The sequence below is a fragment of the Medicago truncatula genome, chromosome 4, assembly GCF_003473485.1.
Source record: "Medicago truncatula cultivar Jemalong A17 chromosome 4, MtrunA17r5.0-ANR, whole genome shotgun sequence".
NCBI classification, from domain to species: Eukaryota; Viridiplantae; Streptophyta; class Magnoliopsida; order Fabales; family Fabaceae; genus Medicago; species Medicago truncatula.
In genome coordinates this window covers 3750744-3763867 of record NC_053045.1, presented here as the reverse complement: position 1 = coordinate 3763867, position 13124 = coordinate 3750744, and the positions used below count along the sequence as shown (strand labels likewise).

The following is a 13124-nucleotide window of genomic DNA, read 5'->3' as shown; positions in this document are numbered from 1 at the left end:
ATCTCGTTTCTATATTTAAAAAATTGCAGGAAGTTTAGCGCGTGGAAAATAAGCTTATCCACGCGCCCGCCACAAATTAAAATCAAAATTATCATTTTTTGCTTTCAACCACCAAAAGGAAAAGTTTCACTTTATCACTTAATTGATGCATCGGAGTCTCCTTATACTGGAAGATACGACAATTTCTCTCCTTACAAATTACTTAAAAACAGAGTGTCGGATAAGATTTTTTGTTTCAGATGAATTGGACAATTTGTTGATAGTGGAAAACGGCAAAAACTTCCACTCATAGTGACTGATAAGACAAGAGGTATGAGAAGTCCAACATCACACCATTGATTATTAAGCTAAATAAACACTGAGAAATGCCATAATCCTTCAAAAGAGGGAGAGGAGAGAAAGAAGACATGATAATTTATTCTGATCATCTATTCTTTATTTATTTTTGTACACGACAGAATGAATATACAAAATAAAAAGGGTTTGAAGCATTTTATCCTTCTTGTAAGAGGGTTTTGTTGTAGTCTGGCTGCTACAAAATGTGATTCTTTTTATTTCATTGTAACTTGAAAAAAAGAAAAAAAAACCAGATACATACATTCAGCCTATGATGGGAGAAGGATCGGTCCTTCATGCCAACATGTAATAAAAAACAGAACGATTGATCTTGATCATAGATTTTCCCTTTCATTGTAATTTCCCCGACATCTTATTGTTTTCCTCGGTCCAGCATTTGTTCTGAAACCCACATCATTGTGAAGCATCTGAAGATGATAAAATAGCCAAAAAGAATGTCAGAGATTAAAAATATAGGAACAAACTAAAAAGTGATAATGGAAATTCAGTCCTATGATCCTAAAGCAGTCGGAGAACAATAGCAATCAGCAACTTGTAAGGCAGTCTTCGACATAAAGATCAGTGAAACACGTGCCAGTACAAAAATATCAATCAATGTTTCAATATAGAAGTACTTGAAAGGGTGTAAACAAAATCAAAACAAAATAACATCCAATATCCTTTATGTATAAATATGCGAAGTGTTTTTTCTGCTTCAAACATACTGGACACTCATTCCAGACAAATGCACTCAATATTTATAACAAAGGTCTGAGGCAAATGAAATTAATGTATGTTTGAAGAAATAAAATAGTACTAGTTTGAAGAAATAAGATATGTAGATATAACAAATTTGTTCCAGCCTATAGATGTGTTTATATGTTTTAGAGTGCGTTTTTGTAAAAGAAATTTTATGATAGAAACTGAGATCAAAATATAACCTAATAGTAATATTACAATACAATCTCAAGAAATTCAATTGTCTTGGTTCTCTCCCCTCCAAGAATTCGATAGTTTGGTCTCTCCCTACCTATCCTTTATTCCAATCCGAATGCCCCTTCTTTTCCTCTGCATCTTTATTTATAACAGTTACATAAAAGTTTGGCAGATAACCTTTACTGCAGATAGCAGTTACTAATTTGTAATATATATTAAATAAACATTGTACTAATATTCTGTAACTTCTGACCTTACGAGTCATATTGCTAACATTTTATTAACAGGAGCTTGTGCTAATAGTACATTACACCGCTTACACAACTCAGATCAGTATAAAAAAAAAATTACGTAACACCTCTTACATATTGTTAACATTCTAAAAAAAATTACGTAACACCTCTTACATACTTTGCTAATCTCTGCCACCATTGATACATTCGATCATACAGCATAACCATCCCATAAATTTCAAACAAATACATATTAGTGCTCTGTCCAATTACCGCAATTATAGGAAGGATATCCCAACCAAAGCAGTGCAGCACATTTCGTTGACAGTACATCAAAATTCTCACTCCCTCGCCACATACATCAGTTCTGAACACACAAAAATATTGGCACATGGTTTCATGCCTTCATCATTCTTTCATTAGTCTCCCTCTTATCCTTATTGAGATAATAACATAATTCAAATAATGTACTGTCCTGCCAAATCCAGGACTGTTTCACACTTCAGTTTTGTCAAAAAAATTCTAAAGTCAAACATAATCAAGAATACCTTTTAATAAGAATCATATTCTAGTTCATATTATTAAGGCTGCTTGTCGATGTCTAAAAATCCCCAAACCTTTTGGTTATAATAATTAATATAAAAAAAAATAAAAAATCATTAAATCAATGAGAATTGTCGACTTGTTAACGATAGCCAATAGATAGTCATTTGAGAACACAATCAACCAAAAAACAATAAAAAATAATAAATATTCACACAATCTATTAATGTGAAAACAACATATATGAATTTACATAAATTCAAACAAGTGAACAAAGGATGAGGAACTTACTTTCAAGTTTCAGCAAATCGAAATTAAGCTTTCAACAAAACCCTTGGCATAGTTCCAACATAAACTACTTCTAGTTCCATCATCAATACTTGTTTTATGCACAGTGACTCTTGTTCGTTCCACTCTATTATCTCTCCAATTATAGAGAATTGCATCCCTCTCAAGACTACTACGCAATACCAGTGTATCACCATCCTTAGAAAGAAACAATGGCAAGAATCGAAGATGATACTTCAGCGTATCATCCCTAAAGTCATGGTTCAACTGAAGATCATGATAACTAATTTTAAGAAATTGAGTCCAAGACTCTTCAACCCCAAATTCCTTCATCTGCCATATAATAAAATCGGTTTTCTTATAACAATAAGAAAAACAAAGGCAGTCCCTCAACACACCAACAGTTGGCTCCTCAGTCGGAACCTCATCAAAACCCAGAGGCAACCGATATTGTTTGTATGACTCAGTCCCTAAATCAAGTGAAACAATAACAATCTGCTCAACAGTAATATCCTCCACCGCCGGATCACCAAACCAAGTGATCGGGATGTCGTTGTGAACAGCCAACCAGTTAAGAGTGCCATTAAGAAACACATCAGTATGCCCAAATCCTTGATAATCCAAACGAAGAGGAACAGCCGGGAAACTTTCAATATTTCTCCAAACATTATCACCTAAACTGAAAACTCTCACCTCGCTTTTCAAATGATCATGAATGTAACGTGACGCAACCACTTTAAAAGTTCCGGTGGAATTATCACAACCACAATTGAAGACGAAACTATGAAGATCACGAAAACAACCAATTTTTGGAGATATTTTCCTAGTAGCTGGGTTCCATAAACGGAGCCAGTACTCATAACATTCAGTATCAGCAGAACCATAAATGAAACGATAACCAGTCAAACAGATCAACCCATTGCAGAAACCAGCTATACCAGAGCAGTCTTTTTCATTCAACATAGAGTGAGGATCAGCAACAACCGTAAATGACGGGTTATCGAGTAAACGAGGTATAGGATATGGAATGATACTGTAATCAATCTCAGCTTCATCGTCACTACCATAAGGGGAATTTCCCTTGATAATTTTTAGGTGATGAGTTATTAGTGTGAAGTATTGATTTTGTGATTTTGATTTCATGAGATGGAATTTCACAAAATTGGGATCGGAAATGAGAGTGTTCCAAGGATTACTTACACATTTGAAACGAAGAAGTGATTTTACAGGAAGTAACGAGAGGATCACGGCGAGGAGATCATCGGAGAAGAACGCCGGCGATGGACGAGTAGACATGGCTGATTGTTTCCGATAACAAAGCAGCTTCTCCGGATTGCTCACAAATATATTAAATAGTTCAACGGTAGAAAATCAGTTTACAGTTTGGGTATATTTTAAATAGGTTAAATAAGTTTTAGAAAAGTCCGTCTTAACTCAACTTGCAAAATGTCAAATTTTTAAGTATGGCATCATCGGAGTTCGAACCCGGCACTTCTACTGTGTGAGCTTATGATGGTTTTGTCATTTTCGTGTATTAACTGAAGAAAAAAAAAATCAGTTTTAGAAAAGATTTACCAAAGAAAAAAAAATTAAAGCAGAGAAAATATTAAATATGTTTTTTAAAATTAAATATTAGTTTTTTTTTGTCTTGAAAAAAAGATTAATCAAGTTATCAAAACCATAAGTAAAGAAAATTATAGATATTGGGTACGTTTGGATTGACTTATTTTTGAGCTTATGAAAAATAGCTTATGCAAATAAATAATCTTTTATGTTAATTTATAAGTTTATCTTTATAAGTGTTTTGTTTTTCATAAACTACCTTGACAAACTTATGAATAATATATAAAAGTTTATTTATTTTCATAAGCTGTTTTGCATAAGCTCAAAAACAAGTCAATCCAAACGGACCCATAAATATAAGAATTTTTTATAATTGTGTTACTAGTGTGAAATATCCGCTGATTTTGTCAATGACTGATCTTCGTCGAATAATTTATTGTCCATCTTCGATAAGGGCTCCCCTCATCATCGCATTAATTTCGTTTACAAAGCTCGAACTCGAGACATTGCTTAAGGGATCCTAATTCAGATTCATTCAGTATGCAAGTTGTGTTGTTCAAAACTGATTCCAAAATTTATCTGATGTGCTCGCCAACACAATCACTCCTACTAGTGAGTTTGGTGACCTTGTATCTCAAATGTAGAAGTCTCTTGTTTTCTAGAAACTACTTTGTAGTGGTGTATGTTACGAAACAAACAAATAGGATGCTCAACACTCTCTTTAATGTTCACTAACTTATTGACATAAATCAATCTGGGTCATATACTTTTGAAATGGGGCTAGATAAAATGATAGAACTCACAATGATTTTATCCAATTAGAGAGTGAATGTTTGAACGAGGGTCGTTAGTACTCCTCTTGATAGAAATGATGATGTATTGGAAAGTGTGGTAACCTTTCCAATCCTCTTTTTGGTGGAGGAAATATATGATGTAGTGAACTCACTCATCGGGTGGTAACAACAGTTTAGCGTCAGATTGGTACAGGTGTGATAAGCTTTGAGAAGACCTAAGATTAGGTGAATTAGACATATCTAGTGTTGCTAATTAATGTCACATTGGGAGTTATCCCGTCTTTCCTCAAAATGCTAAATTTTGTGTTGAGTTAAATGGAAAAGATGCAACATATATTTTAGTGGGGGGAGGGGTGGCGGGAGAGACGATAAATTGTTGGGTAAAGTAGAAGGATGCTTGTAAGCCAAAATCAAATGGGGGGCTTGGGGTAAGAGATCTAAGTCTTTTCAATCGGGATGTTGATGAGTCCTCGTCATATCATGTATTAAGGGGTTTTATTGAGTTTTCTTGCTACTTTATTCTTAGTTTTTAGAGGATTTTAGAGTGAGTTACTCATGATTTTTCAGGAAAAGTCAGTCTTGTATAGAAAATAGTCTTTGTAAGTCATTTTACTTCTCTAACCAGACGACTCTGTAGGTGTCATGGTCTTTTTGGTATTTTTTTTGATAGATTGATCCAATTAGATGACTCTTGGTAAAAGTTACACTTGTTACAAGACACATAAAGGGTTGCAATATTTAGGAACTGAAGAATTGAGAACCACAAAGAGGATTTCACTTTGTCCCTACGTGTTAGGCACACAAGGCCATGCACGAGGCTCGTGGAAGGTGAAAATTATCCTGAGCTTATGTGAACATGCGCGAGGCAGACAACACCATGTGTGAGGCACGCAAAAGACCAATCATAGGATGACTTCACATTAATTAATGATACGCGTGAGGCTTATGGATCCATGCACGACCTGCAACTTTTATATATAGCGCTAGTTTCACCTAGATGTTAGGGATCCAAATTTTGACGGCTCTGAGGTGTAAGGTGTGATCCATCAACCCTAAGGTGACATTATTGAAGGGTGGAAACAAAGTGGAACATCTACACCATTTCCAGTGTATCTTTCTCTTATCTTTTGAATTATGTTGTTTGTTACCATTATCATGTGTAACTAAACTCTTATAGATTATAATTATGTTGTTTGTTACCATTATTATGTGTAACTAAACTCTTATAGATTATGATTGAATGAGGAAACTTTACTGTGTATGTGGAAACACACAATCTATGAGTCATTTTCTTACTGCAATTCAAACTAATGTTTACTTGATATATCTTGTTTTTTATGCTTTTCAACTTTTGATCAATTATGAATCGATTGTAGGTTATACCTCGCTATTAATACTAGGTTTTCTAACCGTACCTAGATATATTATTTGCTAAGGTAGTTCAGCTAGACAAATTCGATTAATTAGTATGCCTTTTTTTAACGGCCTATAATGATTTTGATAATATGAGTTTCACCTAGACATAGGTTTTTAAACCAAATAAGTTTTTCATTTTTTTCACCTCTAATTTATTCTTAAAAATAGAATCGTCAAATTTTATTTTGTTTTCATCTCTAAAACAATTTTTAAAAATAGAATTGCCAATGAGAGAATTTCTCAAAGTCAGCATAAAAAATGGATCCTGTCAAAACTTGCTTATAACTCAAAATCATATAACGTTTATGATATTTTACTTTAAAGCATTGCTCCAACGACTTTAAATGATGTGTCCGACTCCGTCATCCGTGTTCTTCTTCCCCGACGAGCTCCTCGTAGAGGTCTTTTCGTTACTTCCCATAAAATCTCTAATTCGATTCAAATGTGTAAGTAAATATTGGAACACTCTCATTTCGGATCCTTCCTTCGTGAAATTACACCTCAAGAAATCAACAACACGAAATCCGTACTTGACACTATTTGCAAATCACATCAAACATATCACAGGAGTGTCCCCTGATGGTACTGATGATGCATACGACGAAGATTACAGCATTGTTCCATACCCTATATGTCATTTACTCCATAAGCCGTCGTTTACCCTTATGTTGATCCTTACTATTGTTTAAAAGACAAAGGATGTTCTCATCTTGTTGGTTCCTGCAATGGATTGATATGTTTGGCCGGTGAGTCTCTTACTGATGCATATCAAGATTACTGGCTCCGTTTATGGAACCCAGCCACTAGGACAATTTCTGAAGAATTAGGGTATTTTCGTTACTTTAGCGTGAAACATGAATATTTCCGATTCACGTTTGGTTGTGATAATTCAACTGGCATTTATAAAGTGGTTGCGTCATGTTACATTCGTGATCAATTGACTAGCGAGGTGAGAGCTTTCGGTTTTGGTGATAATGTTTGGAGAAATATTGAAAGTTTTCCTATTGTTCCTCTTCGAGTGAGCCTTCTTAAACTAGAGAATTACGGGTGTGATGGTGTGTTTTTTAATGGGACTTTAAATTGGTTGGCTGTTCACAGTAACATCGAATATAGTTGGCTTCATGTGCAAGATTTTACAGTTGAGCAGTTTGTTATTGTTTCGCTTGATCTGGGAACTGAGACATACAATCAATATTTGTTGCCTCGGGGTTTTGATAAGGTACCGCCTGCAGAGCCTAATCTTGGTGTCTTGGGGGATTGCCTTTGTTTTTCTTATTCTTACAAGGAAACCGATTTTATTATTTGGCAGATGAAAAAATTTGGGGTTGAAGAGTCTTGGACTCAATTTCTTAAAATTAGTTATCATGATCTTCAATTAGATTATGACTTTAGTTATTTGAGGTATCATCAATTCTTGCCATTGCTTCTTTCTGAAGATGGTGATACACTGATATTGCATAGTACTAAAGAATGGGGAGCAATTATCTATAACTGTAAAGATAACAGAGTGGAGCGAACTGGAGTTAACGTGCATAAAACTATTATTGATGATGAAAGTAACAATTATTTATGTTGGGAATTGGCCACGGGTTATGTTGAAAGCTTAATTTCAATCTGTTGAAAGTAAGTTCCTCTTCGTTGGTTTACTTGTTTGAATTTATGTAAATCTTTATATATTGTTCTCGTGTTAATAGATTGTGTTAATATTTGGTTGACTGTGCTTTTAAATGATTATCTATGGGATATCGTTAACGAGTCGACAAACAGCCTGCCTCTTGCTAGCCTTAATTATATGAACAAAACTGAAGTATGAAACAGTCCTCGATTTGAAAGGACAGTACATTATTTGAATTATGTTCTTTATATGATACTAATGAAGGAATGTGGCGGTGTTTTTGATGAATACATGAGACCATATTCCAATATTGATGTGTGTTCGGAACTGGAATGTGGCGGTGTTTTTGATGTACTTCCAATATTTTGTCAAAGAAAGGCGTTGCCCCGCTTTGCATCAGTGCATAATTGTCTCAATTGGACAGAGGACTAATATATGACTGAATTTCCTAACATACATTTTGGCTATTTTATTTGCTTCCTAGGTTGCTGGTGGAAGAAATTATCCAGAACAACTTCAATATAAGTTTCATTCATGGAGGAGGAAAAGAATAAGATGTTGGAGATACTACACAAGATAGAAGGTAAAAGGACAATCGCAAAGCAAGATCAAGGGCTTGCTTTTGATTACATGTATGCATAAAGGACTAATCCTCTTACAATGAAACATGTGAATTCATAAAAATAATCACATTTTGTAGCTCCATGACTACAACATATCCCTCTTACAAGGAGGGCATCATAAATGGCAAAATGCTTCAAGAATAAATAATAATCCCTCTATGCTTTCCTTTATCAATACACTTGTCTCAATTGGATCCTTTTTGTCCATGTTTGATTCACCTTGATCATTTCTCCAAGCCATGAAATTTGAAAGATAGTGTCATCGAGCAAGGTGTTTCTGTGCCACTTTTTTAAGAACACGGTTTATCAAATGTTTTAAAAACCGAATGGTCAAATCGGTTGAACTGTGAACATGGATTGTCTTGTTATGTGTTTAAAACATTGGTTTTGCAAATGGGTGCTTGCATTGAAGCCTATACCTAGTTTTGACCATAATGAGAATGTTATTACATGCTTATGAGGAACATAATCGATTGATTGAAATGTCTTGTTTGAAAAATAAATAGTCGATAAATCATGCTTCTGATCCACTTTTTCTACTTCAATAATCCATTGCCTTTGGTTTCGTTAGCAGATTAAAGAAATTTGGAAATAAATCATAAATTCTAAGGCTTAACGAAATTTGGACATTTTAATTGTAATAAATCTTCAAAATAGTCCCTAAACAACTATTCACTCTCCAATTTATTCCCTACATTATATAAATATAATAAATAGTCCAATTTGTCAATTTAGACTCTAAAGTATATAAAAATCCATTAATTTATAGACTAATTGATGGTTTATTCTAATTAAAAGATTTCAAATTTTGCAAGACCCAAATTAAACTAACAATGCTTAAAAAAAGACCCAAATTTATCAAAATTAAGGAAGCCAAGCAATCAAGAAATCTTGTAAAAAAAACTTGGTTATTTTGATGAAAATGAGATAATTTTCTCACACTTGTGTCTCATGAGGTAGACACCCCAGCGTAGCATAGTGAGGGAGCGAACAATTCATGTTAATAAGTGGACCTCGTTATATTCCACTTATGTCTATCTCTTTTAAATGGACGATAAATGAAGGGTAGATAAACGGAGCAAATTCGGACTTTGTTGTCGAAGACATAAACACAACTGCCCCAAAATGGAGATGAGAGAATAGAAGATGTACTCCATGCAGATTGCTAAACACAAAATCCATCAAAATTAAAGGAAGAAGAGGCTAAAAAAGAAATGCTATAAAGCTTTAAAAAGGGAGATGAGAGAAAGAAGTTATGATAATTTATTTATTCTTGATCATCTTCTTTTTTGTACATAAAAAGATTAATATAAATAATCAAAAGGGTTTGAAGCATTTTGTCATTTCATGATGTCCACCTTGTAAAAGGGTTTGTTGTAGTCTGGCTACCAGAACATGTAAGGAAAAAACAGAACAATTGATCTTGAATATGGATTTTCCCTTCACGTTCTACGCAATGTAATTTCCCCGGCATCTTATTGTTTTCCTCCATCCAACATCACCTTTGTTCCGAAAAGCCACATCGCTGTGAAGCATCTGAAGTACATCTGGAAAAAAGTGATAATGGAAATTCAGTCATATGGTCCTAAAACAGTTGCAAAACAACAACATAATAATCATCAATAAGTTGTGAGGCAGTCTTCGACATAAAGGTCAGTTAGTGAAGCACATGCAAGTAGAAAAATACTATCAAACAATTCAGCATAAATGTACTTGAAAGGGTGTAAACAAGATCAAAACAAAAATAACATCCAATATCCTTTTTGGCATGCTGTTTGTTGATGGCTGAAAATCGCCAAACCATTTGGTTATAATAAGAATATAAAAACAAATACATCAAATCCATAAGAATTGTCGACTTATTAATGATAGCTAGTAGATAGTCATTTAAAAACACAATAAACCAAAACGCAATCATAAAAATGAATATTCACACAATCTATTAATATGAAAAATACATATACAAATTTACATAAATTCAAACAAGTAAACGATAGAAGAGGAACTTACTTTCAAGATTCAAAAAATCCAAATTAAGCTTTCAACAAAACCCTTGGCAAAGTCCCAATATAAATAACTTCTATTTCCATCATCAAAACTAGTTTTATGCAGAGTGACTCCTGTTCGCTCCACTCTATGATCCCTCCAATTATAGAGAATTGCTTCCCTTTCTTGACTACTAGACAATACCAGTGTATCACCATCCTTAGAAAGAAACACTGGCAAGAATTGAAGATGATACTTCAGCGTAACAGCACTAAAGTCATAGTTCAACTGAAGATCATGATAACTAATTTTAAGAAATTGAGTCCAAGACTCTTCAACCCCAAATTCCTTCATATGCCATATAATAAAATCGGTTTCCTTGTAAGAATAAGAAAAACAAAGACAGTCCCTCAACACACCAACGGTTGGCTCCTCAGTCGGCATCTCATCAAAACCCCGAGGCAACCGATATTGGTTGTATGACTCAGTCCCCAAATCAAGTGAAACAATAACAATCTGCTCGACAGTAATATCCTCCAGATCAGGAAACCAATACCAAGTGATCGGGATGTCATTGTAAATAGCCAACCAGTTAAAAGTGCTGTTAAGAAACACATCAGTATGCTCAAATCCTTCATAATACAAATTAAGATGGACAACAGGGAAACTTTCAATATTTCTCCAAACATTATCACCTAAACTGAAAACTCTAACCTCACTTGTCAAACGATCACGAATGTAACGTGATGCAACCACTTTAAAAGTGTCGGTAGAATCATCACAACCAAAATTGAAGACGAAACCAGGAAGATCACGAAAACAACCAATTTTTGGAGATATTTTCCTAGTGGCTGGGTTCCATAAACGTAGCCAGTAGTCATATAATTCATCATCATCGGACCAATAAATGGAACGATAACCAGTCAAACAAATCAACCCATTGCAGGAACCTGCTATACCAGAGCAGTCTTTTTCATTCAATAGAGAGCGAGGATCAGTGATAAGGGTAAAGGACGGGTTATCGAGTAAACGGGGTATAGGGTATGGAATGATACCGTAATCAGTCTCAGATTCATAGTCACTTCCGTAAGGGGATTCTCCCATAATAGTTTTGATGTATTTAGTGACTAGTGTGAAGAGTTGATTTTGTGATTTTGATCTCTTGAGATGGAATTTCACAAAATTGGGATCAGAAATTAGAGCGTTCCAAGACTTACTTACGCATCTAAATCGAAGTAGAGATTTCACAGAAAGTAATGAAAGGATCTCGACGAGGAGATCATCGGAGAAGAACACCGGCGACGGAATCGTAGACATGGCTGATTGTTTCCAATACCAAGGCAGCGTCGTTGTAGTTATAGGGATTGCTCCAAAAGTTAGCTTTATATTCTCCTAGGGTTGGCCCTGTACTTTTTAAATGGAGTCAGGACATTCCTTCAAAAAAAAAAAAAAAAAAAGTCCGAATATGCTCCATTTAGGGTTTGGATGCAAGACATGTGGCAAAAAAATATCTAACGGTTGAGATTTTAATTAGAAAAAACAAATATTTGTTTAATAAAAATATATAATAATAACAAACAAATCATGTTCCTTCTTCTCTCATATCGCAACAACCTTTTATTGTTTTTAATATAAAATCTCAACCCTTAGATATTTTTTTGCAACATGTCTTGCATCCAAACCTTAAATGGAGTAAATGAAGTTTAGCTTAAATGGAGCATGCCCGGACTCTTTTAAATGTGGTTTAAACTCATTTAAACAAAAATTGTGGTTTAAACTTTTTTAATTTAATTTAGTTTTTTATATAATCTCTTTTGGGGGGATATAAATATTTTCTAGTAAAAAAAAAACTTATGAGTTTAATTTTTTGGCTTAATTGCATTTTTGGCCCCCTATCTTTTCAAAAGTTGTGATTTTGACCCCTTAACTAATTAAAATACAAAACAGCCCCTTATGTATTGGATCTTTGACAGTTTTGTCCTAGGGCCACTTTTGACCCCCTATCTTTCCACTTTTGGCCCCTTATCTTTCCACTTTGGGAGCGAATGATACACCTGAAGACAAGCAGCCCAAGTCACCAAGGCCCAAGAGAGCAATTACTAAGCCACGTCACCTAGCTGATTATGTGTAAGGGCGTAGAGGGAACATTGGGTAATTCTAGAAAGTTCTTTTATGATTGTATTGGTGACTCAATACTAGGGTTCAGGAATTAGGACTATATATATGTAAGAATTGGCTCTGCCATTATTATCAAATTATTCAGTTGTCTTAAATTCGAGTCTCTCTAGTACTCGAAACCATATCCCATTCCTTTCTCATCAATTTGGTGCTTTCATTCTTGTTACTCTACCCTCCACCATGACCAAAGCTGTTAACACCACCCAAAATGACCCCTTGACACAACTCATCACCACCCTCACCCAACGCATCGACGCCTTCACGTCGGAATCGCGGATCTCAAATCCACCTCCCCCAAAACACCACTCTCTGGCTCCAGTTCCTCAACCTCTTTTGGATTTCCACCCAAGGTCCGGTTGGATTGCCCTCGATTTGACAGCTCCGCCGTCATGGATTTCCACTCAAAATGACCTCTTTGAGTACCACCAGATCTCCGATACGGATCGTCTTCGCATCGTGTCCTTCTACATGGAAGGTCTGGCGCTCTGTTGGTTTCAATGGGTAGAACGAAACGGCCTTTTTCACTCTTGGTCAGATTTTGTTCGTCAGCTTGACACCGTTTCGCTCCGTCAAGTTTTCGTAGCCCCCAAGGTCGTCTCTGCAAGCTTTAGCA

The 13124-nt window shown here is 34.9% G+C and overlaps 2 protein-coding genes across 2 annotated transcripts; both read right to left on the bottom strand.

The window, feature by feature from the left end:
* Nucleotides 1-377: 377 nt before the first annotated feature.
* LOC25491407 (F-box/kelch-repeat protein At3g23880) lies at nt 378-3700 on the bottom strand. The gene is made up of 2 exons (XM_013599310.3): nt 2340-3700; nt 378-764 (listed from the first exon to the last, which is right to left on the bottom strand). The coding sequence occupies exon 1, from the start codon at nt 3630-3632 to the stop codon at nt 2349-2351; it is 1284 nt and encodes a 427-aa protein (XP_013454764.1). The 5' UTR covers nt 3633-3700; the 3' UTR covers nt 378-764; nt 2340-2348.
* A 5914-nt stretch (nt 3701-9614) lies between these two features.
* LOC25491405 (F-box/kelch-repeat protein At3g23880) lies at nt 9615-11703 on the bottom strand. Its single transcript, XM_013599308.3, has 2 exons — nt 10358-11703; nt 9615-9894 (listed from the first exon to the last, which is right to left on the bottom strand). The coding sequence occupies exon 1, from the start codon at nt 11648-11650 to the stop codon at nt 10367-10369; it is 1284 nt and encodes a 427-aa protein (XP_013454762.1). The 5' UTR covers nt 11651-11703; the 3' UTR covers nt 9615-9894; nt 10358-10366.
* Between the last annotated feature and the right edge of the window lie 1421 nt (nt 11704-13124).

What these genes read in the sequence shown, in the direction of transcription:
- LOC25491405 (XM_013599308.3), bottom strand. Translation starts at nt 11,650, where the DNA reads ATGTCTACGATTCCGTCGCCGGTGTTCTTCTCCGATGATCTCCTCGTC.
- LOC25491407 (XM_013599310.3), bottom strand. Translation starts at nt 3,632, where the DNA reads ATGTCTACTCGTCCATCGCCGGCGTTCTTCTCCGATGATCTCCTCGCC.